The sequence below is a fragment of the Meleagris gallopavo genome, chromosome Z (assembly GCF_905368555.1).
Source record: "Meleagris gallopavo chromosome Z, MGAL_WU_HG_1.1, whole genome shotgun sequence".
NCBI classification, from domain to species: domain Eukaryota; kingdom Metazoa; phylum Chordata; class Aves; order Galliformes; family Phasianidae; genus Meleagris; species Meleagris gallopavo.
The window spans coordinates 50,672,370-50,698,682 of record NC_139435.1 but is presented as its reverse complement, the minus strand read 5'-3'; the positions used below and the strand labels follow the sequence as shown (position 1 = coordinate 50,698,682).

The following is a 26,313-nucleotide window of genomic DNA, read 5'->3' as shown; positions in this document are numbered from 1 at the left end:
AGAAGTGGGAATTGCAAACTGTGAGAGTACACAATTTCATAGACCATTCAATGCACTTCCGTGAAAAAGAAAGATTGGTTTTCTGTTTTGCTTGTACACACCTTTGCTGTGTGTGCCTTTTCCTAAGTTCCTTTCAAGACAGCTTTTTCCTCAAAACCTCAAGACTTTTTGTCTGTACTTAAGATATACTGGAAAATCTATCTATTGTGTAAGCCCGAAACTAGTTCACAAGTCAACTATTTTGTGTCAAAGTTGGTGAACAGCTGAATATAACATATAGAAAATATATTCCCACAATGTAATTTTCAGTTGACTTGAGAATTTCCTGATTTTTAAGTATGAAATACTGTTGATTTGTCCAAATTGAAATGTGTCAAAGGACAGACATTCACACTAGAAATCTAATACCCAAAATACGTAAGGATTTCACCAAACTGAACACTACAGTTTATACAGCTTACCGAGTTCGTAGAATTTAAGGAGCTAAACCTCTCTTTATTTTACTCTTCCTACATGGCTCTGGAGAAGGACATATGCTATACATAACCACAGAAGCTAAAGAATCAGTTACTTTTCCATTTGGTGAATTTTAAACGCCCTCTTTCACATCCACCTTCCAAATAGAATGAATCCATCAACTTCTGCCAGGACATTGTTCAAAACGAGAAATTGAGTGGTCCTTCACTAATGTCACGCAACGGCAATTTGCAGACCAGGTATCTTTAAAATCTAGAATCTAGCCTTTTTGTAGCTATCACTAGATTTCTACTCATTCATTATAAAGTTGAACAACGTTGGCACCACTCCTACTTTCAATCTAAACTGTGCATGCCTCAGTTAAGGAATAAATCCTGGATTTAAGAAGGGAAAAAAAAAAAAAAAAAAATAGACCAGCAGTACAGAATGGAAAGAAGAATGAATACAGTAAAGAATGAGGATCAAGGTCATGGTCTGAGCCAACAAAGAACTTCACATCTAAACAGTCTGTAAAAGAAGGTAATATTGGTCACAGTAAACAAAGGACTGAATCATCAGATGCTTCTCTCAGTTTCAAAGGGGGAATAGAAAATAAAGAGTTTTAGTGAGTACTGAGCACATAAGAAAAATCACTGAGCAGTGTCATTTCCTCTCATAGTTCAGAAGGAATGATGAAAGACAGAATTAGGCTGTTTTTCTTGTTTTACTTTTTCACTGCTGTGAATTTAACTTATTCTTAGCTTAACTTATCATTAGAAGCTGAATGATAAACCTCACATTCTGAACAATCTTATGTTGTACTGGATATTTCACCTGGCTTTGTCATTTCAACAAAAAAACTCTCTGACAAGATGACTTTCAGTATGGCTTTTACCTTCAAATGAAGTACCCCAATTTTTATCTAGGCCTTCATGTCTTAGCATATCTGTTGATGGGACTGTTGTACCATGTTCTAGTACAGCTAATAGTAACTGTCCTCAAACATGGAATGATCTTTCTGTATTAAAGGGAGAATTAAAGGTATGTTTATACCTTTAGCAGATCATAAGACTATTTTAGGAATCATAATTCCTGTAGCAACACTCTCTGTCTTGACTGAAAAGATAATGTAGGTGAGCAACTTCTGTAAGATTCCTAGTGCAGAAGTAGTTTTGAATGAATCTTCTCTGTCCAACATACAGTTCTCTTAGAAAATTTACATGGCAAGCACCACTCTTCCCAAGCCATGAAGGACTGCAAACAAATTTATTTTGAGTTAAGAATATCAATCTTACTATTTTACCATAGACTGTAATGTTATAAACTGAAAGGTAGAATAACTGAAGTTAGTTAACAAAATAATTGATACTGAAGCATAAAGCCATCAAAACCTTATTTAATGGTGTACTTACACCTACACAGAAAAAAACATGTAGACGTGGCACTTGGGGTCATAGTTTAGTGAGCATGGTGGTGATCAGTTGATAGATAGAGCTGATCACCTTTAGAGATCTTTCCCAACCTTAATCATCCTACAACATAGACAGACAGACATAAATATATGCCTACATGTTTTAAATCATTACCAAAATGAGGAGAATATAAATAAAAAGTAGGATTCTCATTGGTGTTTTATGAATAACTTTTTGAACCATTTATCTGATGGTCAACTATATTTGAACTTCATCCTGAAGTCCAATTAACTTACCCAGCAGTAATATCACAAACAGGAGTGAAGAAGGAACACAAAGAGGGAACAGAAATAAAGCATGCCTCTTTGGTATCATTTCTACTGGTCTGAATCAAAACACTGCTTTGAAAAGGACAGTATTTGCATTACAGAAGCACAGAATGGCCAAGCTTGAGGGTACCTCTGGATCTACCTGGTTTAAACCCTCTTGAAACATGTTGCCAAGGACCATGTAGAAGCGGCAGCTGAGAATCTCCAAGGAGGAGATTCTACAACTTCTCAGGCAGCCTGTGCCAGTGCAGCACCACTCACACAGTAGAAGTGCTGCCTGATAGTCAGAGGAAACCTTTACTGTGCCAGTTTAGGCCCACTGTCTCTTGTTCTGGCTGTTCTCTTTGTACTTCTCCCTTCTGGTACCTATACACATTGACGAAACCTTCCTTAAACTTTCTCTACTCTAGGAGAGTTGTCTTAGTACTTGACAGTTGATTACTTTTTATCAAATTTCAAAACATATCATATCCCCCATTATTATTATTAATGCTGCATCATGGAGTCAGTAAACCTGACATAAAATGTAATGATGCAAATGATTTTAGGTACGTTTTTCAATTTACTTACCTCCAAAAGGTAGTCTCCTATATACTGCAAAGGGTAGCATTGAGCTTCAGAGAAGCATTTTTCTTTTTGCACAGGAAAAAATTTATTAAGGATGAACACATGAGTAATATCACTCTCGACATTCTGAGATGAACACACGGTTGCCTTTCCAGCTTCTAGAACTCTAAACAAACAGATTTGGAAAGACATTATTTACTGCATTTTATTCATAGTGCTTAAAGTCACATTAATTTTCATAAACTACAAATATGAGAGTGTAGATATATGACATTCCCCAACTTTCATCAGGTTAATAAACTGCTTAATAGCCATGAGAAACAGAAGGAACACACTTAACAAGACAGCTCTCTTCACAATTTAATATTATTAATTAAAATCAGTGAAAGCATCTGTACAGTCAGTGAATATAAAGATATCATAACTATGCAATAAACAAGAGAGTTTGGCAAAGCAGATTATAATAACAAAAAGAGGACAGAAAGTTTACCCGCATTCTAGGCTCACTGCAAATCTCCAGAGAAGGGATCTCCAGAAGAGATCCTTTCCCATTGGCAGTCAGCTCTTAAATGGGTCTAGGAGAGGTGGAGCCAGGCTCCACCCCTTCCTGCAGCACAGGTGAGTTGCCTTCACCTGTGCTCCCGTGGCTGACTCATTGCTCGCCTCAGGTGATCAATCAGAGGTTCAGGCCGTGATTCAGCATTTCCCATACAGCATCCTACGTATCTGACAGAAAGCTTCACTTGTGCATTAAAAAAGTCAAATTCTTAGATGACAGCATTTGTAAGTTATTGCATTGTGATGATATTTGATCCTTCAAATAAGAGTTGTGCTACTAGCTAAGTACCAAAAATGGAACACTGCCTTTCCAAATTACATGCTATCTTCAGGATGTTGTTTGCCATCTTCATAGGCTGTTCCAAAAGCAATGCCTCCTATTTATTTCCATGTGTCACAGTTTTATAATTTTTAATCAGTATTCCACATCATAACACCATGTAGTGCATTGCTTCAGTTAATGCTTCAGTTCCATGGACTGACGATATTTTCAGGTACTTTGCATTTCTGTTCTGAGGGAAAGATCACAAGGCTCTCTTCTTCCTCTTCAGTTCATTCCGACAGTGTGTGCTCACCTTCAGCATTACAGTAGGGCCTTTGGTTTCTTCTAGACATTTATTTTATTTATTAAGTTCAATTATATTGTATTATATTGTGTTATCTTGCATTCCGACATCATATTAGTAAATTAACTTTCCTCCTCAGATTGTTGCTGCTGTTTTGTTTTTAGGCCCATCCCCAATCTAACTACTCTCTCCTCTTTTCCCTTTCCCGGTCCATGGGTCCCCTCACCTCATTAGTCATGGAACTGCACCAAACTGCCCTGTAAACTGTTGACACCGTGGAAACTACAACAGAGATACAAAGAGTACAACAGTACTATTTGATAGAGCAAATTCTCATCTACAAAACACTCTTTTTCACAGTCATTACTATTAGCTATGCATTTTCGCCAGCAATGAACGAGAGTCTGCATACCATACTTGCAAAAATCTATATCAGTGGAGGCGATCCACTGATTCAAAGCTGCTATGATTGCACTGTTGCTAGGAAAATGTTGCCTAGACAGCCCATCTTTCATTGATCTGAACAGATGGAAGTCACAAGGCATCAAATCTGGACTATACAGTTGGTACAGCAGGACAATCTAGATTGGCAGTGTATTCCATGGTCTTCAAACTTGTATGAAGGGGCCTGGCATTATTGTGCTTCAAGAGAAAGAGTGTATTCTTCTTTGGTCTGATTCTGAATGTTTGAGCCTACAGCTCACTCCACGTCATAATGTAGTGATCAGAGCTGATGGTTTGTCCAGGTTCCAGGAAATCCAGAAGGATCACCCCTTTTCTATCTCAAAACACAATACATACACTACATTTGCTAATGGCTGCATCTTGAACATTTTCTTTGATGGAGAATTCACATGTTGTCACTTCATGGACTCAGTTTCTACTCCAGCTCATAGTGGTCAATACATCTTGTCACTGGTAATGATGTGACCTGGGAAACCGTCACCTTCAGTCTTGTATTGGCTCAGTAAGTCATGACAAACTCGCATACATATTCTTTCTCTTCCTGCTTTAACACGTGTGGCACAAACTTTGTGATGATTCAATGTGGCCACCATAACTTCCAACGCATTGAAGCTGATATTCAGTTCTGTACACACTTCCCTGGTTGTAATCTAACAATTTGCCTGGATGAACTGATTGATATGCTCTTCATTTCACAGTGTAACAGCTGTGCATGGCCATCGAGAATGTGGCTTGCCCTTCATGTTTCATGTCAATGTTGCCACTGCTGAAACTCCAGCACCCAGTTCCTCACAGTGCTCAAATTCACTGTTTGGTCCAATTAAACATTCAGCAAGCATCGATGAATGTCAATGGGTGCCATTTTTCACTCATGGAAGAATTCACCTTTGCTTCTTATGTACTTCCATGTCAGATACCATTTTGTCAGACCGCTCCTCTGCTGCCATCTGTCACATGGCAACAACATGCAAGAGGATAGAGATGGACAGATTCAACCTCTACTGCTGTACTATCAATATCTGCCTGATGTTGTGGGCCAATATAATAAAATAGGAGGCATTACTTTTGGAAGCAGCTCTCCTGTTACAGAAATATCAGTTTTTCCTCAAAGCTATGGTGGCCTTTATTACAAGGTAATATGTACTAAAGGCAAAAAATGTTTTTGACAGAATAAAAGGATCTCAATTGTTGGTGTCTTGCAAGCAGTATTAAAAAGAGACCTTGTTTTCAACCTGTCTTGCTGATGTAGAGAGAACATGGAAGAAAAAAAAGCAGTCCCAAATTTCTCATACATGATTTATTTTCTATTTCCTTCATATTTTTATCCATTCCCTTCTGAACTATCTGCATTTACACTATATCAGAAATGTTTCAGTAAAAGTTAGGTCTTCAAAACTACAAATGGCTTTTGCATACGTGTAAAACACATAAAACAAGATAACAGCAGTTCAGATCCTTATGACATAGTTCAAAGCTAGCCCAGGTCTTCCAACCAATTGAGACAGTGTAAGTTGTTCTGGCTACCATTTGAATGCAACAAGCAAACAAAATAAAGCAGTACTCTGATAAAGTGAAAGCTTATTTACCTCGTCCCATGAGGAATGTCTCTGTAAGCAGTTTACTTAAGATACTAAAACACAATAGTACCTATTATATTTACCACTAAAAGAAACCTAGAAAAGCAGTAATACCAAAGAACTAAAGAATTATTCTTTTTTTTCTTTTTTTTGTAAATTGTATGGAAGTATATTGACGAAAATGACTTGAGAGTTTGAAAAGCCAGAAGTTCTTATGGACCAGATTAATGGGAACGGAAGAAGACCTGCTCAACCATATAGTGAGCGTTATATTGTTCATTTTAAACTTTAAAACAAATCCTCCTACCTTATAATAGGTGCCACTTTTTCATAACCTTCCTTAACATTGAAGATAACTTTCCATCTGTGGAAGGCCCCTGGAGCACCAGAGTTTTTCAACTCTTTGCGCCATCTTCTAGGTGCAGATTGCATTTGAGGTGAATAATGGGTGTCTTTTTCAATTTTATATCCCCATTCGTATGTTGTTTCATCAAGCCATCTGCCACTTTCGGCACTATTAATTATGTACTCCTTAGTTAGTATCCACTTTCCTAAAAAGCAAATGAACTGTCAACCACAAAAGATTCTTTAGCGCAGACAAATGGCAATCATCTGAAGATCTACTATAAAATTAACTTAAACTTCTCTTCTGCAAATAAAAACTGGAATTACAAGTGCCATTTAAAAAACTTCTTCCTATTACAAGAGTTCTCATCTTTACGCTTTAAATTCAGAAATCTCACAATACCACTGAAAATGATCATTTTGTTTTCTTTTAATGATCAAGTACCTTTTTACCCTTCCCAGATGAACTACTTGTCTATCTGCAAATGGAAGATTTCAACTTTCCAGATTTTGTTCTTGCAAAGAATTTAGCTCAACCCTTTGTTTTTAATAGAAGTTGACACTTTTACAACTTATCTAGGCAGATCTGAGGTGCATTTGGTGTACTTTTTGATATGTAACAATGCTGTCAAAGTGCATTTGGGACCTTTTTTTTTTTTTTTTTTTTTTGCCAAGGGATTAATTCAATACACTGAAGAAATATTTTACCTCTGACAATTAAAAATAAGGAAATAAAGATGATGTTTTTAAACACCCAAGCTGTTTTACTAACACCACAAGTATGGTGAACACCAATACTAGGAGGATACGGTTTTATGCATTTGTCTTTTTCTTTCAACCTTTTCCTCTCCTCCTTTGGCTCCATCTTCTCCACCTCTCTTGTTTTATCTTCTGCATGTATGCTTCTGATACTGCACATAACAATCTTCCCCTTTTTCTTTCTGTCTCTCTATTCTTACAGGTTCAGGTCAAGAACTGTGGTTAAGTAACCTGCTTTTGTTTTGAAATACTACCTACAGAAGATACTGAAAGAGAAATTGACTTGAATTGTGTGAACTTAATTGGTTCACAGAACAGCAGGGTTGACTGGCAAAACGTCTCAGTGTGGATGCACAGATGGTACTTCTATATAACCTAGCATAGGTACCAGCAGACTTCTGATTGCAATAGGTATGCTGTGCACAACCTGGATATTAAAATTCTCTTTCATTTTGAAAATTCTATCTTAAAAATTTGTTCTGCTGGGAACTTCATGAGGACTGGCATCCTTGTCAGTATTTACATTCACTAAGACAGGTTTAAATTCAATCACAGGAAAAAAAATTACAGTAGGAATGAACACATTCTATTATCAAAGGAAAGAACAATGATTATGCAAAACTGGTGCCTCTTCCTAAGACTAAGATATACTAGAAGGTACTTCAGAAAGTTTGTAAAGATAGAAATATAGATAAATAGATATATTGTAAAGATAGAAAGTTTTGCATTAGCAAGTAAGTAGTTGTGACCATTTGTTTAAATCTCCGAAACTAGAAATAGATGGATTTGGCATCTAAAATGTGTAGTTTCAAGAGTCAAAATGAAACGCTATACCAGAAATTTATCCATATTTTAACATTCTTTCTCTCATGAAAATGTTGGTCTATCATCTACTCTCTGATGTCAATTTGATCAGAAATTTGGACTGCTACAAGTAATAATCTATATATATTCCTAAATTTGAGCAGCAGTAGATGACTAAGAATGCTTCAAATATAGTATATAAGCGTAAACATAAAATCATTCATTTTTCAGGTATCCTTATACTCAAATCTACATTTAGATACTTCTATCTACAATCTCCTCAATTCAAGTGAATCCTGCTCAACAACTGCTTTATCAATTTGTTATAATATAGTATGAGAAAAGTGAAGATCACATTTAAACAGTCAATAAATCAGTACTGTGAAATATTTCAACTCCATAAAATTCTCTAAATTTATCATAAAATTCCTCCAGGGAACATATTTTAAAACAAATCTTAAATAATTTTCATTTTAAATGCAATTTGAGTTGCTTGACCACAGCATTTTAGCATCAGAACCTAGGTAAAAAAAGGAGCAAGAAAGAGAAGGGACTTGTCAGTAAAATGGCAGAAGCAAGAACCTGTAGTTCTCTGTGGCTGTGTAAGCAGAAACTTCGTGACGGTGATCTTTTAACAATGAACATTGTATTGAGTTTGGTATCAAAAATCAACTCATCTGTTACAACTCTTTCTCCACACTCCTTTCAAGTGAGCTGCTGTAGGGAAAGTATTAGGACATTGCTTAAACCGATGATTTAGCACTCAGCGAAGGGATGTGGTTCTCCAGGGAGAAAAGGCAAGGTGTTTGTACCTGTGCTCCCCATCTGACTGGAAAGGGTGGACCCAGGATGCAGACACTCTGGACTCAAATAAGGGCTAGCCACTGAAGGCAAAGCATCTCTCGGATCTAGGCTGCTTTCCGAGGAGTACTAGAAAGCCAGAGAGGGTTCAACCCTTCTTTCTGTATATGACTATTGGCCTACCAGTGACTACTTTGCCTGATATTACCAAGAACCAGTCAGAAGTGATTTGACTTCTTTGTGAACAGAGAAGCTGTTTTTAACACTTATAATGTTTGGATAAGACTTCATGATGTAAGTGGTATATAAGAAACCTTTTACCTAGGCACAAGTGAGGATCAATTAAAAAAAAAAAAAAACACTGGGATATTACTTTGGAATAAAGTAAAAAGGTAAATCTAAGCTTAAACACAAGAGTAACAGAATGAGGAAAGAGTGTTGTCTGTAATTCGAAGAATGACAGAATTGTAAGGGTTGGAGGGGACCTTTAAAGATTGAATCCAACCTCCTTGCTAAAGCAGCTTCCCTACAGGTAGGTGTACATATGGGTCTAGAGTCACAGAATCACAGAACAGCCCGAGTTGGAAGGGACCTTGAGGACCATCAAGTTCCAAATCCCCTGTCACAGGCAGGGCTACCAACCTTCCCATTTAATACCAGACCAGGCTGCCCAGGGCCCCATCCAATCTGGCCTTGAACACCTCTAGGGATGGGGCATCTACAACCTCTCTGGTCAGCTTGTTCCAGCACCTCACCTCTCTCTCTGTGAAGAACTTCCCCCTGACATCCAACTAAATCTTCCCTCCCTCAACTTCAAACCATTTCCCCTTGTCCTGCTGTTATCTACCCTTTCAAAGAGTTGACTCCCCTCCTGTTTATAGGCTTTCTTTAGGTAATGAAAGGCTGCAATGAGGTCACCGCGCAGCCTTCTTTTTTCCAGGCTGAACAAGCCCAGCTCCTTCAGCCTATCTTCACAGAGGAATGCTTCAGTCCCCTGATCATCTTTGTGGCTCTCCTCTGGACCCTCTCCAACAGCTCCCTGTCTTTCTTGTACTGGGGGCTCCAGACCTGTACACAGTACTGCAGATGGGGCCTCACAAGAGCAGAGAGGGACAATCACCTCCCTGTCCCTGCTGGCCACCCCTCTTCTGATGGAGCCCAGGATACCATTTGCTTTCTGAGCTGCAAGAGCACACTGCTGGCTCATGTTAAGCTTTTCATCCATCAGGACCCCTTAGGTCCTGATTTTGGAGTATCTCCAGAGAAGAACATTCCACAACCTCCTACCTCTCCGGGCAGCCTGCTCCAGTGCTCCTGTACTCTGACAGTTAGGAAGTTCTTCCTTATCATAATACAGAACGTCCCTTATTTTATGGCTGTAACTACTGCAAAGAGTCTGCCCCATTAACTTGACTCCCAATTCATGAAATGAAAAGCAAGTTTAACTGCTCCTTTCTAGTTTTGATTCTTTGGAATTTTAGCAAACCTACTTACCTGCAGCACAGGCAGCTAGGAACTTTTCACTCTTGCAAAGCTTTTTTGCTATAAGATGTGTGCAATTCCTGTATTTCTAATTAAAAACAAAACAAAGCAATCAAACAACAGCTTTATCAATGGAAACATTTACCTTTTTTTGTTGTTGTTATTAATACATAACTCCACATTACTACACCATGTTTTACTTTATAGCTTGCTTTCCCTTTCTTCCTCAACCATCACGCGCTTCGATAAACAATACCTTATTATCAACAAAAACACAATCCAGCTTGAATAACATCTCACGCAGTGCTTTTTTCTCTTTCTTTCTAAACCCAGTGAATTGGATTCTCCGTTTCCGGCCGCCACCCGCCGCCTGTTAAGAAGCAAACAGACCGTGCAGCACACAGAGCACATCTTACGACGATCGTATTCGTGCCCCCACCGGCGCTCCGAGGACACGGGAGGCACACCGCGAGGAGCCGCGTTACCCACCGACACGCCGGGAGCTGCCGCGCTGCCGCAGGACCCGCCGGGGACCGCCGCAGGCCGAGCGCTCATGGCCGGGCAACGAAGCCCCGCCGCGGAGCGATCCCGGAGGACCTCTTGTCTTTTTCCCCTCCTCCTCACGGGGGAGGCCGCTCGCCGCCCGCCCGCACTCACATGGACCGCGGGTCCGACGGGCGCCAGCCCGCCTCACGCTGGGCGCACCGCTACCCGCCGCCTTCCCGCCTTCCCCCGCCCCGCCCCCGGATGTGGCGGTGCGGCCGTTCCGGCCCGTTGTCACTGACGCTTCGCGGTCGCTGGGGTTGCTGCTGCGGAGTCGAGCGGGGAGCCCGGCCGGTGGGTAAGTGACCCCGGAGGGGCTGCCCTTCCCCTCCCTCGGTCAAGCCGCGGTGCCGAGCCGGAGGCGTCGCGAGGCCCTCCTCTCCTGGCGGCGGTGCGGCCGAGGCCCATGGCGTTGCGCACTTCCCGGCCCCTCGGGCGGCTGCGGCGGGGCCAGGGCGGGCGGGCGGGAGGAGGAAGAGGAGGAGAAAGAGAAGGAGGAGGAGGAGGCGGTGTGGTGACAGGCCTCCCCTGCGCTGGGGCGAGGGTCCGGGAAGGCGGGGCGGGAGGGCAGTGCTGGGAGTCACATTGGCGCCGCCTCAGAGGCTCAGCCGTGCCTTCTGCCACTGAAAGTCACTGCTCTCGTTGCTCGCAGGAGTGGGAGCCGGTCTTGCCGGAGACGCTGACAGAAGCCGAGCAGACCGCGGTGTAGAAGCAGTGGAAATGCCGCCTCTAACCTAGGGGTGCAGGTGCTCTGTGTCCTGCCCTGAGCCTCAGGATCTCCCAGGTCTCTGTTCCACAGGCACTGGGTGGTGGAGCACAAATTGGGGCAAACTCTCACCCCTATCGAATTTAGTGACTCTTTTTTGTTTTTAACTACGAAGCTTCCTAAAGTAGTCTAGCATTCTGATTGTACATCAAGCACTCGATTTCGAACTTAGAAATACTAGTATGGCAGTTGTTTGTCTAACATGTGATGCACGACTCTTGGTTCCTTGCGTCGCCTCAGGCAGAGAATGGGCTGTACATGAGAAATAGTTCAGTGCTTCATAATGAAAAAGTAAAGTAATGCAAAAGCTGTGACCACTTGTGAAGACCCAGTGTAAACAGATTTGTGTTGCTGCTCTTACTGCTTAATGAAGTTTTTTACAATCTAGTGTCTGTAACATTGGAGCTGTATTTTTGTACTCCACAATGAAGAGGCAATCATCATCTACCTCTGTCATTGGTGTTTATTGTTGGCACTGAAAAATCTTTTAACATCTACTTGAATATTCAGAATCAAATGGCTTTTTTTATTGTTTGCATTACTTGACTGACAGTGGAAATTAGTTGTGTTCTCTATTATGTACCTGTTTCACCTTTACACCTTCCCTAGTGAGTTGTCAGCACTGTACAGGAACTTGTATTGATTCTCATAATTGAAATGCAGGAAATCCCAGATGTGTTTGTTTTTCAATGTGTTTCCCTCTCTTAGATTTGCTCTCCCAGAATGCATCCAACTTCTGTGCCTTGGCTGTGGCAGCAGTGGGTCCCTGTTGGAGCAACTGGAGCTGCTCTCCTATGGGGCATTGCTGGGCCCTCAGTGGCCACCCCTGCTTCCTCTTCTACCAGAACCTTGCCATGTGATATCTTCCATGATACAGAGAGGTTTAGTGTCTGGCTGATTAACTGCACAGTGTGAAAAAAAATTTGTTAGAGCTGGTTTTTCTGTCCTCTTTTTAAGATTTTTTTGCTACTAATTATTATACAGTTTTCACTCTCTGCTTGTGTACACATACATATAATATTAAAATGGCAAATTTTGTCAAACAGTAATCACAGCTTTGGGAAAACAACCGGAAGCTACACTGAAAAGTCGGACATAAAAACAAAAACAGTATGAATTGTCTCCACACTGCCTTCTTGTGGAGAAAAATCTAACTTTTTGTCCTATTATAAACCAAATTTTTAAGCCTGTCCTCAGTGTTAAGCACCAACTCTGGCTTTGTTGTAAAAGTGCAGGAAAAATTTAAAACTTTCTTCTATAGCAATAAATCACTACTAGAATTAGAAGTAATAACATAATATAAATACACAGAAGCTAGAACAGTTTGTTAGCAGTTCTTCTGTGAACGTACTTCTGGTTTCTTTCATGTGCTGGTGAATACAGGAATGGCAGAACGTGCATTGTGAAAATGGTTACTTTTCTTCAAGCTGTACTGACTCTGTTAACTCTCAGTTATCATAACTTTATGTTCAAAATCATCTTATATTCCTCTTTAGGAGGAATCTATTTTATTTTCTTATCTAACCATTTTGCTTACATACATTTATTTATTTATTTATTTATTTATTTATTTATTTATTTTGGGTTTCTTTAAGCTCAGCCTTATGTCCTGGCATTCATCTACTGTTCTGCCAGTTTATGTTATGTTAATGTGCTTTGCTGAGAGACAGATGTACATAGTGCAGTTCCACAACTTCTTCAATAACTCTTCTGTAAATGATGCCAAGCTATATATGCTAGATACATGTATTAGTTCACTTTCTAAGGAGTTATTAAAATGCACTTCATCAGTGAACTTCAATCACTCATGACTTGTAGTAGATTTTTTTTGTTTCTTTTCAAAATAGAGCAGGATGGTGTTGTTTGGTTGTTTTTTTTTTTTTTTTTTTTAATCTAATACTTTCCTACAAAGTACAAGTTTCTTGTCATGAGCTTCTCTGCAGCTGCTTCTTTCTTAATCATATTACTGATCTCCCATCCTGACCTAAATCTGCCTTCTTGGAATACTTCATCAACCCATTTCCCCCACTGACTCCCATATGGGAGATCTATTCTGTTATCTTTTCTGATATCTTTTCTGATATTTATTCTGTTATCTATTCTGATATCTTTTTTAATCTTTGAGGTCTTTTTACCCTTTTTTTTTTTTTTTTTTTTTGCGAATCCACATAATCAGATCACCTTTGTTGATTTAAGTGTGTTTTAAGGTACTTTTTTTTTTTTTCTGTTTATTATTCTTCCCTAAGTAACTTTTCAGAATGTTGAGTGTGTAATGATAGTTGTAATTATAAATTTTTCATAGTAATTGTCTGTTTTTAAATAGCGGGCTATATACTCAGAATGTTAAATAAATGATTTCTTCTCTGTAATAAAAGCAGAACAAAACAGTTTTATTTCTTGTCAAGTTGTTGCAAAGCATGGAACAGCAAGACTGGTGCCTCACAGTGTAGATAATTATGATCCTTGACTCGAGGGCATTACAACTCCTTGCATATATACTCAGTAACTTTGCTGTTTGCTTTCTAGGGGTTGGTATAGGGAGCAGACAAAAGAGGTAAATGGTTGGGAGAAAAGGGAAGATAATGAAGCTACAGTGGGAGCAAGGCTAGCATTAAAATACCATGTTACAATTATAGCTACATACTGTATCAGAATGTAACTGGAAGATGGCATATAGTTGTAAAATGCAAATGTCAGACATACATTTGGAACCAGGATGCCTTTGCTTTCTGTTTGTTTTCTGGAGTGGTTTAGAAAGTATTCTAGAAATTGCTTTTCTCTGCTTAGTTGATGTATAAGCTAATTTGAAAGTGCTGCCATCAGGAGATCTTACTGATAAGCACCGTATTTCTTACATCTGTCTGAAAGAAATCAAAGTCACTGCCAAAGGGAAGTTTGCCTTAGGATACTGGTGTATCTTTAGTGTCTTTTAAAGGCTATACTACAGTAGTAACTTAATGTGTTCATTGGTGGTTTTTATCAGAAATAATAATCTTAAGGAGACAGTACTTGCCAAAAATCAATCCACAATCAACTGTCTGAGTAATACAAAAAAGTAGGTCATCATAATGTAAGAACATTTTGCCATATGATAGGAGGTTTCTGTTCAGATAGGCTTTAAGGGTTTGATAGTCAGTTGAGCAAAATGTGCTAAACATCTAACGTTTTTGTTTTTCTCACTGTCATGAAGAATTTATTTGGATGGATAAGAAATTTTGCTTAATTACTGTTTCTCATCACACTTGTGGACTTGGAATCGGCATGTTGTTATTCAGAAAATTACTGTCTGATTCTTCTTGTCTTTGGTATACCCGAAACTGAGACATGTAAGTAGCTCTTGCATCCAGAGATAACACTCTTTGCTCTGAATGAAACATATCTTCAGTTAAGGAGTCAACAACATCCTTTTGTGATATGTAGTCACAAGAGCTTTTGAGAATTGGAGAGATCCTCCAAATAACTTCCTAAAAATAATCTAAGGATTGCAGAAAAGGCAGCTAGACCTTTTGCAGAGGAAGCGCTTTGACAGTCTCTCATACACAGAATGAAAGATTTCCTTTGAAACAGTGGTGTAGATAAGGTCACTCCCTCTTTTCTTCCACATACCCAGTGAAGCAATATTTATTATTGCAGAAGGTGTTTCCTGTTAGTGGTTTCTCCCAGCTGCGCCGCTGGTATTGACAGAAGAGCACTGAGGTTAGCAGCATCTCTTGCAACATGATTGCTCATAAAGATCATCAATAAGTATTGCTGAAGTACCAGCAATACTGAAATCACTGAGTGATACTGACAGAGTATCTTTTCAGGAAGCTGTGGAGACAATGAAAGATTCCTCGGGGAATGCATTATGAGCTGTTCTGTAGCATAATCTCTATAAGGCTGTTACCCCTACTGCTGCTTGTTTTCCTTTCCTGTTGCCCCAGTCCCAGCAGTATCCTCAAAGGGTTGTGCTGCCAGATTAAAATGGAGCTTAGATATGCAAAGACCTGCTTCCCTGGTGTTAAGAGGTAAACAGAAGCCTCCTTCTACAGAAGCTAAAAAGTGACTTTACACTAAGACTTGCTGGTAACAACAGTCAACAGAATATGGATCTTTTCAGTAATGAGAATGTTGTAAGTGGAATTATTTTTAGTTTAGTTCACTAATTCTGGGGATAAGTAGCATTAAAGACATGTCTTCTGCAGAGCAGATACCATTTAGTGCAGCAAACGTTTCCTGTGCTTTGCTGGGGGAAGATTGATGACCATTCCACTCGCAGGAGGGTAAGGTCGGTATGATAGAAGGAGAAACAAAAGTCTTCAAAGGTAAATGGCAGATGCTGTTTAGAATGTCGTTAATCATTAATTATTAGTATGAAGTTGTAGAGTTACTTGAAGAAACTGATTTACTGCAATCCACAGAGGCATAAAATAGGCCTAACTAAGCTGTGTTTAGAGATTTTTTTGTGTTTAAGTTACTAATGAAAATTTTTCCAAGCAAAATGTACACCACTTAAATTTCCAGGTAAGTTTTATTGTGAGCTTGTCTTTGAAAGAGAATATAGAATTAATCCATCCAAATCATTAAAATGTTTGTTCAGTATTGACATACTGAAGTATAATTATATATTCCATATGAAATTTTCTATAAATATTTTTGAGTGTATAATATTAGACCACTTTAAGGAATTAAAAGAAAAGTTATTTGCACAAAGAATCTGATTATTTTTTTCTAGTTTCCCTGTCTACAGTATAGTTTAGAATTTTGCTGACTATGTGATTACTGAAATTTAACCCTAACAAATAATATAGTTAGTATTCAAAAGCTTTCTTTTTTACATTTTTTTTTTTTTAATAAATTCATTGAAGCTTCCACACTGTGATTTGAGTTCAAAAGGCCACCAGTGATGGAAGAACTTCATTCCTTCTGGGTTGAATAGAAAAATAGCCATGTTCTTCATAGGCACTAATATTCGAAAATGAAGTTTAAGCTGTTTTGAATTAATTACCTGCTGGAAAGCTTTTCAAGGAGCTTACTGCTCTTCAATCTGAACTTAAGTTTATTTATAAACCCTTCTATAGCCTTTGTTCTTATACCAGGATTGGTCTTTACCTAAAAGTCTGACAAATATGTTTATCAATTCTCCCTTTTAAAACTGTGCCAGCTAGCTAGCTGTCAGCTCAGTGATGTGCCTGATCTCTTCTCTCTTGCAGAATTTGATTCAGTATCAAATTTAAGTCTTTGCCATCTGAATGGCAATGCAAAAGATTGCCAGAATGTTACTCTGCTCTACTTTGTAATTTCCTCCTCTCTTCATTTTTAAATTTTATGTTTGATAGCATTGAACCTCTTCATACACTGTTGCTTAATTTTATTTCTCATTAGTTAATATAGGTAAAATAATCAACTTGAGTGTTTCTGCTTATAGTTTCAATTTTAGCAAATACGCTACTTATTTAACTTGTCCAAACATGCTGAAACTATCAGATTTTAAGTTAAAAATATTCCCAGTCTGAAAAGGCAACACTGACAAGTTCACTCAAAAGGGAAAAGAAGAATAATTTATAAAAAGAACTGTAGATAATGATGCCATCCAGTTGTTTTAAAGTGCATCTACCTTACCTTTAATGAATTAGATTTGTCAACAGCATATGTTTTATGCACTACTTCTAATGAAGTGGCATACCAGCACTACAGTGTACTTTGAGGTTTATTCCTTCAAAGCTTTATGCTGTCGTAAAGTAGACCTTTTTAAATAATAGATACTAAAAACTACATTTAAATAACATTAAGGTTGTGACACAAACACCAAATGACAAACTTCAGGCAATTCAAAGTTAGGGCTGACAACTTGTCATTAACTTGCATTGTTGCTTTTTAAAAAAGAAGCATGATTGCATGATTTAAGGATTGAATGTCAGATTAACTTCATATTTCTTGGCTTTTGTGGGCTGGAGTTACAACCTTACTGTCATTTTTAATACAGCTTTTTGCATAGCCTCTATTTTCAGAAAAATAATAAAAGCAATGCAAAAAGTACAGGCTTTGTTGGCTTTGTTCTTCATTTGAAGAACAGATGAGAAAGTTTTGGCCAAAGAACAGGGGCTGACGGTCAGAGTTATGTATAGTTCTTTCAAACTTCCTCTTGTCTTTGTTTATTCTTCTGCAGAAATCCTGAGAAAACAGTTATAAGAACTGTAATGCTGGGGTGTTGTCCTTAAACTTTTCCATATAAAGAACGATTTTAAAGAAAAAAGAAAAGAAAAAAAAAATGCATGAAAAACCACAGAGTAAGGAATAAAGCAAGAATTTAATACAGGTAGAAAGCATTCAAAATACATTTTAAGATTACTTAAAATATTGTGAAAGAGAAGATCTGAACAGAATATTTCCTATTATTTCTTATACATATTCTTGCCATTAAGCATAATGGATCTTTATATTCAGGGACATGCCTGTGTAAACACAGTCCTTTCATTCCCTGTGTATGACTGCTCAAGGTCGATGAGTCTGTTTTGTGCTGTCTACCATTTTCATTGTAGTTTTGTTCATAAAGACTAGCATGAACTGGCACTGCTGCCTTGTGGGCAGGCCTGCACTAGTTGCCATTCACTACCCCATGCCACCATTAGTGTTTATACAGCTTCCTGGTAAACATTGGTGGGTATGCTTGCAGAGTGCGGAGCTGATACAGGAGGAGTAGAGTGCAGTTTTTCTGAGTTAGATTTTATCCACCTTATTTCCTTCTTTACGTTAGAATTTACAAACACTAGCAGGTGCAGCAGTCAGTCTCTACTTCTTAAAATATGATGTTCACCTCAAACTTCCTTTTTTTGTTTTGCTATTCAGTTTTCCTGTCAGTGGGGGATCACAAGATAGATTAATCCCTATGAAACTTTTCCGTGAAGGTCAGAAACAGTAACTGAGTTATGAGATACCTAAAGATTTCTTTCAGCTACCATGTGCTATTTGGTTTCATTCTGCGGCCTTCTAGTTTCTTAATCTGCAAATGTCTTCTCTTTGTTGCTTTTCTACCTTTGGAACAGCAAAGTGAAGTTTTATGCAACTAATATGATTCATGTAACAGGTAACGACAGAAATGCAGATTTATAAAGTTAAAGCTTTTTAACATTTTGAATTTGGACTATTTTTTATCACTTGGAATTAAGAAGCATTCAGTATTATAAATGAGAAATTATACACAATACCTAGCCACTTAGGATTTTTATTTATGAAAGTATTACTTCCTGAAATATTACCTGTTAATAATTTTGGTAATTTCTTTTTGCACAGGAACGTTGAAAAAAGAGTTACTTGAACATTATTCATGGTCTCTTAAAACCAAATATGAGAAGAAAATATATTGACTGAATTTATGTTAAAGTATTTGTGTGAATTGTACACCAATTTCTACTGAAATTGAGTTGCTGTACATATGTTAAAAGTTCTAACCACATGATGAAATGAGACCTGTTCAAAAGAAGGCACTTCTGGCTTCTAATCAAGAATATGTATGAATTTTTATTGATTGAAGAAAACTTAAGATATGCTGCATTTATAATCAAGAGTTTTTTGGAAGTTCTAGGCACTTTGCTCAGATTAACCATTTCATAAATTCTTACCACTTTATGCCAGACAGAAAAAAATGACTCCATGTTTTAAAGTAAGAAATGTGTAGGTATTATTTTCAGGTTACACTAGCATCACTTTTTCAAGAAATGTGAACAAAGTATCTCTTTCTTTGTTGTATGGAAGACATGGCTTAGTTGAAACCATTCTTTCGAAATTATGATTTTTATTGTTTCTGAAGGTGCTGTGGTACAGCAGTGCAGCATTCCCTTCTGTTTTTTGTATTTGGAGCAGAATACCGTCTGTTCCATACATACAGAGAACTCTAATCACCTCCCTTGACCCTGGGAGTAAAGGGTCAAGAAAGGTGCCCTGTCTCTCAAGTTATCTGAATATTTTTGTGCAATCAGTCTACTTTTCCAGTCTTTTTATATGCATCATCATTACTACATACCAGTACAAAGGTCTAACTGTAATAAAAATTGTAATCATTCCAAGAAGTGGGAGCTGTATCATCTAGTAGTACAGATAGAGAGCTGGATTATTTGAAATATGAATGGTATACTATACAGCGATTTTGTTTCTTACCATACCATTTTACTGGGAGCAGTGAGTTATGTCAGACTATGCAGATATAGTGGGTGATGAAGAATACAGCCCACTTGATTCTTTTCATATTACCAACTTATTCCTGGAGTACCTACTGATATAAAAAATTGAAAAAATAATTCTATTCTGCCTTGATATTAAAAATCAAATCATTCATTCAGTGCCATTCTGTGACATACATTAAAAGCAATAGATTTTTGATTCTGTTATTTTGAACAAACTTGAAGTTTCTTAATAGTGTTCAGCTCCAAAGATTAGAATGAGTCAGGATGTTGTAATGTCACTTACTAAGAGCTCATGAAGGAGAAAATGTTGGTTCAATAAATTCTCCCTCCCTTTTCTGTCACTGGACTCTATTACTCAGAGTACATACACTAACCACTTTTCTCAAGAAATGCTTTGTCTTTGTAGCATCCTCCAAGCTGTTTTTCAGTATTGCAGTAAAGAAGGGGATCTTCAGTTGTAATCATCTGTTGTTAGCTGGCCCAGAAAAGTATTTTTCTTGCAGCTTAGTAGAGTTGATACTTAAGTTTCACCGTGGAACTCTTGTATATAAATAGATTCAGTTGCATCTCTGTTCTGAAGGGAGTTTTAGAAAAGTTGTCACAGTTTTAGGCAGTCAAATGACGAAAACTATAGCTGAGTTTTAATAATTTGATGGCAATATACATTTCCAGCTTGAAACTTGTAATGAAGTGCTATAAAATAAGGAAAAGGAAATTTACTATTATTGTAACTCTAGAAAAAAAATATTTCTTTTGTCTTTAGTTTGTAGGTCCTCCCTCTTTTTCTCTCTAGAAAAGTAATGTATATTACTTGAACCACTTCTTGACTAGATGTACAACTTATTTGAGTTATGTCATTACATAAGAAATAACTGTGTTGAATTCCCTTGTAAAATATTTCTGAACATTTATCTTCTTAATCATGAAGCTAAAGGCCAAGTGCTTTCTACTCTAGAAAATTTCAAGTAATGTCTTAAAAGTAGTCCTATAAGATGATAGGAAGGAGGAACCCCTTCCTGCATCATGAAGTAGCTGACTGTTTTTCCTTTATGCCTAATTAATAACCTAGTCTACTTCCAAAGGAAGATGTTATTTTCCACTGCATTAATGCATTTTACTGTGATTCCCCCTCACAACTTCTGAAACTGTTGGCTCCATAATCTTTTTGAGTAATGTTCTTGATCACCGTCTTCACAGAAGAGATAGGGGAACATACTGGAGTTCTTTGTGAATTATCTTGAATGATACCCATATGGCATTACTGTGGCACATACCAGCTGCCCACTGTAGAGTTAAATGAACTCCATTACAAACTACATGATGCACCATAACTATCCAGGATGTTTCTTTCATAGGCTGCCAGTTCCAGAACTTTTAGCTGCTCTGTAATTTGGAACATCAGCCTGCAGTGTAAGAACATTGCTTAAAAGATCTTTGGGAAGAAGGGGAATTTCCTTTGAAAAACTCATTTATTTTATTTTCTTCTCTGGTAGAGTGCAAAAGTATTGTGGATATGTATTCTTTAAAAATGCCACTCTGACATGAAATTTTGTTGCTCTTGTAGCATTATAGCTTTGACTTGCACTTCCATTATAGAAATAAAGATGTAACAGCTGAAAACTGTAAGTTATCAAGTTAAGATGAGACTAGTTAAAAGAGATGATAGAGGATTACCTGGGAGGAGGAAGACTTACTCTGATCAAGTAGTTAAAAATAACTTTTACATCTGGCTTCTAATTTATTAAGAATCTTCTGTCCTTAAAAAAAAAAATAAATAAATAACAAAAAGAAAAGTTAGCTTCCCTTGTTTGAGTAAGTCCAGAGGAGGGCATAAAGATGATCAGAGGGCTGGAGCACCTCCCCTGCAAGGGCAGGCTGAGAGCTGGGTCTTTTTAGCCTGGAGAAGACTCTGGGAGGACCTTATAATGGCCTTCCAGTACTCGAAGGGAGCCTATAGGAAAGCTGGGAAGGGACTTTTTCTGAAGGCATGTAGAAACAGTTTGAGGGGAAGTGGTTTTAAACTGCAAGAGAGTAGATTTAGACTAGATATTAAGAAGAAATTCGTTACCATGAGGGTGGTGAGACTCTGGAACAGGTTCCCAGTGGGGTTATGGATGCCTCCTCCCTGGAAGCATTCAAGGCCAGGGTGGAGCAACCTGGTCTAGAGGGAGGTGTCTCTGCCTATAGCAGGACAGTTGGAACTAGATGGTCTTAAAAATTCCTTCCAACCCAAACCATTCTATGATTCTGTGATAGTTGTAGAACTGCACGTAAGGCACAAAGTTTGTCAATGTATTTGTACTTTAGTATACTGTTCTACAGATGTCTTTCCTATCTTCTACTGGCAGCGTGTGGTAGTACATGCCTCCTAAATGATAAATAACCTACGTTTCTTTAATGGAAAAAGTTAGCTGAAAAGCAAGTATGAGTTCTGATCTGGAATCAAAGGGATAGTTAACTAGAGGTCAAGATATAGCCAAGACTAAACAATTCACTTAAAGAGCCTAATATATATTTTTTCTTCAAGATGCCTTGATAATGTTCTTCTGACCTTGTGGGAAATAAAAGATAATGTAGATCCAATGCAGTGAAGATCTAATGTGGTAGAATTAGTATACTGCTGAGTATCAAATTCTTCCTTTCACTAGCAATCTTTAAGGAGAAAAATGCATAGTTAGCAGTTAAAACTTTTATTCTTTACTGGGAAGGAAAACAAAATAAGGCCAGGAAGAGAACATCTTGCTATGAACATTAGTGATAAAGGAAACCCAGAAGCAGCTCAAACTGTTAGTCCTGTAACTGTACTGTATTAGTAGAAACTGTAATTCCTTTGCAGTGGAACTGTAAACACTATCTAGGCATAAACCATTTCTTAAAGTGATTTTATGAATTCATTAAAAACAGACTTTTATTGTTTTGGTGTTTTCTGAATTGTTACCAAATAATCTTTTAAAACGCCTTTGATTAGTCTTAAATTACACCTATATATTAGACAGACAATTTGAGGTATTAAAACAAATATTTTATATGAGGCTTCTTATAGGCAGCATCTTGATCTGTTTTCTGTTTTTATAACTGATTGAAACTTTAAATAAGTCAGAATGTTAGAAAGCAGTAGACTTACCCGTGATTAGAGAGTCTAGTGTGTCTGTGAAGAAAATATACTGAAATGTATTATGCTTTGATTAATCCACATAAACATCAAATAGAATGCTAATTATACAATACTGTGCTTCATCACAGAAATCAATTACTTTTAAACTGATGTGTGTGAAGCAGCGAGTTACGTTATCAAGATCTACTTTGAAGACAAGCCAACAGAGAGGAAAATGATTACAGATCATGTCCTTTTGCAGAAGGTTATTTGCCTTGAATGTATTTCCTGTTGTCAAGTGCTAACCTTTCTTAGACTGTCACTGATGTTGTTGAATATAAAGTTATCTTCCTTGTCTGATGTATACTACATTCTAGCAGCAACCATTTGGTCAGTTGTAGAAACATAAAATGATCTTGAAAAAGATCCTAAGAGATCCTCTGAATTTAATTTTTTTGTATAATCTTATTTTTAATGCAGTTTATTGTTAGCTTATGACATACAATTGTCACCTTTTGCATGCAGTTTTTTCTTTCTTTTTTTTTTTTTTGAAAGTGCTTGCTTCTTTAAACCCAATTACCATTGTTGGTTTGCTAAACCTGTGAGTCAATCTGCACAAGAAGCTTATATCAAACCGTTGGCAGCTTCAGTGAAAATTAAAAAGCATGCTTTACTGTAGAGATTGTCAAGAGTGAAAATAATATTTGTCCAGTTGGACAGCTTGCTTTTGTAGTTGCTAAATGAAAGTTGAGATTCTGTCTCTTCCTTGAAAGCTTCTGTGTCAAGAAGGTAATTTGGACTGTTTGTGGTTTGACAGGGATTATTAAAATCAGATGAAGTGGAGGGAAGGAAGTGTGAGAAAGCAAAATTGACAGTGACACTCTCTATTATTTGCAGCTTGGATCATGATGACTATGTTGATATGATAGATTCTAAATGTTAGGTTCACTGTTGGGATATGTTAAGCAGCGAATACAGTAAAATGCAGTTATAGATTATTTTTCTGACTTAACAAAGCCATTCAGCACTTATCTTCATTGGGAAATATGAAGGAGGGAGCACAGCAGAAGAAGAGACTAGAGGGGCAAACGGTGGGAAGAAGGAGGTGGTCCCAGGGATAATTTAATTTTCTCTTTTGTTATTTAATTCAGATAAAACACTGTATTCTTTCTTTGAGTCCATACAGTTTGCCTTGTTTACTTCAGAAGGAATGAAGCTGAGAATTGAGGATTAAGAATTGATGGAACTGATTATAACATTTCTTTTCCAGACCCTGGAATTTTGGTAGGAATTTTCTTAACATGTATAATTTTATATAAAGTAAGCTGAAGTCTTAAGGATTGCTATTTCACATCAATTTTTCATGACTTGCATCTTGCATGTTATTTTTAAATAGTATTCTTTTATGCCACTTTGAGATAAATAATTTAAAATCTTAAATTATTGCAGTATTCATATAGCTGAATTTTTAATTGCTGAAGATACATTAGCTGCACACTGTATTCATCTTTTAGCATCTAGTGAATATACAATGTATTATTTAATGTTAATCCTTTGTTTTATCTGTAGATTGTATAGGCAAACTTTCAATTTTTGAGCAGATAAGTCAGGGCAGATGTAAGACATCTGATCAATTGAGTCTGAAGTTTGTTCTCATTTCTACGTGTTTTCCTTTTTTGTTTTTCAGCGTGAGAACTTTGTGAAAAAATCAGGCTTGGACCAGTATTCGGTCTTGAGTCTTACTGATTTAATAGGAAGTTAGAGAACTGAAAGGAAAACTGGTGACACATAAAAGCCTTTGCTGTTATTTAGCACAGCCAAAGCTTTGTATCTTTCAGACAACGTCATGGCTAAAAATGCAATGTTTGAAGAGTTGAACCATGCCAGTATAGCAAGGCCTGTCTCTCATCTTCACCTGTCTTCACAGTCTAGTGAAGCATATTAGCATCCAGAGTGATTCATCTCCCAGAACAAAAGGGGTAAGAGAGCAGAGTAACTGCAGGAAAAGAGGTTACTTGAAATAGTTTGCAGATGTGCAAAGTAGGGACTGCTGTGAGATCAGAGGCTGCGGTTGAAAACAAAGGAGGGACATTGGTAAAGAAGGTGCTCCAATAAAGGAGAAAGCAGAATTTGAATTGTGAGAGAAGGGTGCAAAGCCCCAATGTAAGCTGTAAGAGAGAATGTAAATAACAAACAGCCAGCCCGATGCAGATCTTGAAATAGAAGAGGACTTAAAAATGTGTGCATAGGAAAGTCTTGGAGGGAGGTAACAGACAGAGCAGTGAGATATTTCTGTGCAAGAAATGAAATGTGTAGCTCTGTAGTTGCAGAAGCTGTACTTGAACTGTCAAAAAGGTTAGCATTACAGTTTTCTGTTTTGTTGGAAGCACCACATAGAATCATAGAATGGCTTAGGTTGGAAGGGTCCCCAAGGATCTTCAAGTTCCGACTTCCCTGCCTCAGGCTGGGCTTCCAGCTGCTAGATCAAATACTAAATCAGGTTGATGAGGCTCTGGACATCTAGCAGTGGTTGGGCCTTCACAACTTTTCTTGGCAGCCTGTACTAGCACCTCACTACTCTCTCAGTAAAAAGTTTCACCTGATATCTTATCTAAATCATTCCTCATTAGGTTTAAAACCATTCTTCCTATCCTATCACTATCTACCCTTGTTAAAAATTGATTTCTCTCTTGTTTATAAACTCCCCTTAAATATGGTAGGCTGCAATGAGGTCTCCCTGCAGTCTTCTCTTTTCCAGGTTGAACAAGCTCAGGTCCTTCAGCCTGTCTTCTAAGAGAGGTGCTCCAGCCCTCTGATCATTGAAGATCATTTCACTCCTCTGGACCTTCTCCAAAAGCTCCACATCTTTCCCATGTTGGGGGCTCCAGGCCTGGACACAGTACTCCAGCTGGAGCCTCATGAGGACAGAGTATAGAGGAACAATCACATCCCTGTCCATTCTGGCCACTCCTCTTCTAATGCAGCTTAGGATGCTATTGATTTTCTGAGTTGCAAGCACATACTGCTGGCTCATGCAGCTTTTCATCAACAGGGACCCATAAGTCCTTCTCATCAGGGCTACTCTCAAGGAGTTCTTCTCCCACTGTGTATACATATGTCAGATTACTTCGACCTGAATGTGTAACAGGCTGAGATCCATCCTCACTTCTGCTTAATTCTAGGCATAGTGGAAGACAGTTCTTTAGCCAAATATCTCAAAACGTGAACAGGACAAAGGAAAGGAGAGGAGAGAAAGAGTGTTCTTGCTTTGATCAAATTTAAAGAATAGGAATGGGTGATTGTTTCAGGGAACATTTGGATCTGAGAGGCAGGATGTCTCAAGAGCAGAGGCAAGCAAACTGTGCACTCGGAACAGCTCAGAGGATTATGAGTTTTAGTGAACATACACACAGTCATGCACACAGGCATCTATTTTTAGGTAATCCTTGTGAGCAGGCAGCAGAAACTCCCTAAGCAAGTGCAGTATTACTTACCCACATTTTAGAGATAGCAGACCACTGAAAAGGAGAAAGAAGCAACTTGCCAGTGGTAGATTTGATAGGTAGTGCCATCAGAGTGACCTCTGCTTCAAGGTGCACTTTTCCTCTCTCTCCCATCGCAGCCTCT

The 26,313-nt window shown here is 38.0% G+C and overlaps 2 protein-coding genes across 15 annotated transcripts in view; one reads left to right on the top strand and one right to left on the bottom strand.

The window, feature by feature from the left end:
• The window catches only part of SLF1 (SMC5/6 complex localization factor 1), a 42,629-nt gene extending 31,726 nt beyond the window's left edge, over positions 1 to 10,903 (bottom strand). For 2 of the 4 annotated variants that reach the window (XM_085214132.1, XM_085214133.1), the window contains exons 1-5: positions 10,611 to 10,744; positions 10,378 to 10,491; positions 10,134 to 10,209; positions 6,238 to 6,481; positions 2,768 to 2,930 (exon numbers count right to left, since the gene is read on the bottom strand). In XM_085214132.1, the coding sequence (XP_085070258.1) occupies positions 2,768 to 2,930; positions 6,238 to 6,481; positions 10,134 to 10,209; positions 10,378 to 10,491; positions 10,611 to 10,676 (663 nt within the window). In that variant the 5' untranslated portion in view covers positions 10,677 to 10,744. Of the gene's footprint in view, positions 1 to 2,767; positions 2,931 to 6,237; positions 6,498 to 10,133; positions 10,259 to 10,377; positions 10,492 to 10,610; positions 10,745 to 10,778 lie in introns of those variants that run through there. The other 2 variants (XM_085214135.1, XM_085214136.1) reach the window with 2 other exon arrangements.
• Positions 10,846 to 26,313, top strand: part of KIAA0825 (KIAA0825 ortholog) — a 223,119-nt gene continuing 207,651 nt past the window's right edge. For 9 of the 11 annotated variants that reach the window (XM_085214123.1, XM_085214122.1, XM_085214120.1 and 6 more), the window contains exon 1: positions 10,853 to 10,962. The gene's annotated coding sequence lies outside the window, so the exon portion shown is untranslated. Of the gene's footprint in view, positions 10,963 to 11,316; positions 11,449 to 26,313 lie in introns of all 11 variants that reach the window. The other 2 variants (XM_085214118.1, XM_085214119.1) reach the window with 2 other exon arrangements.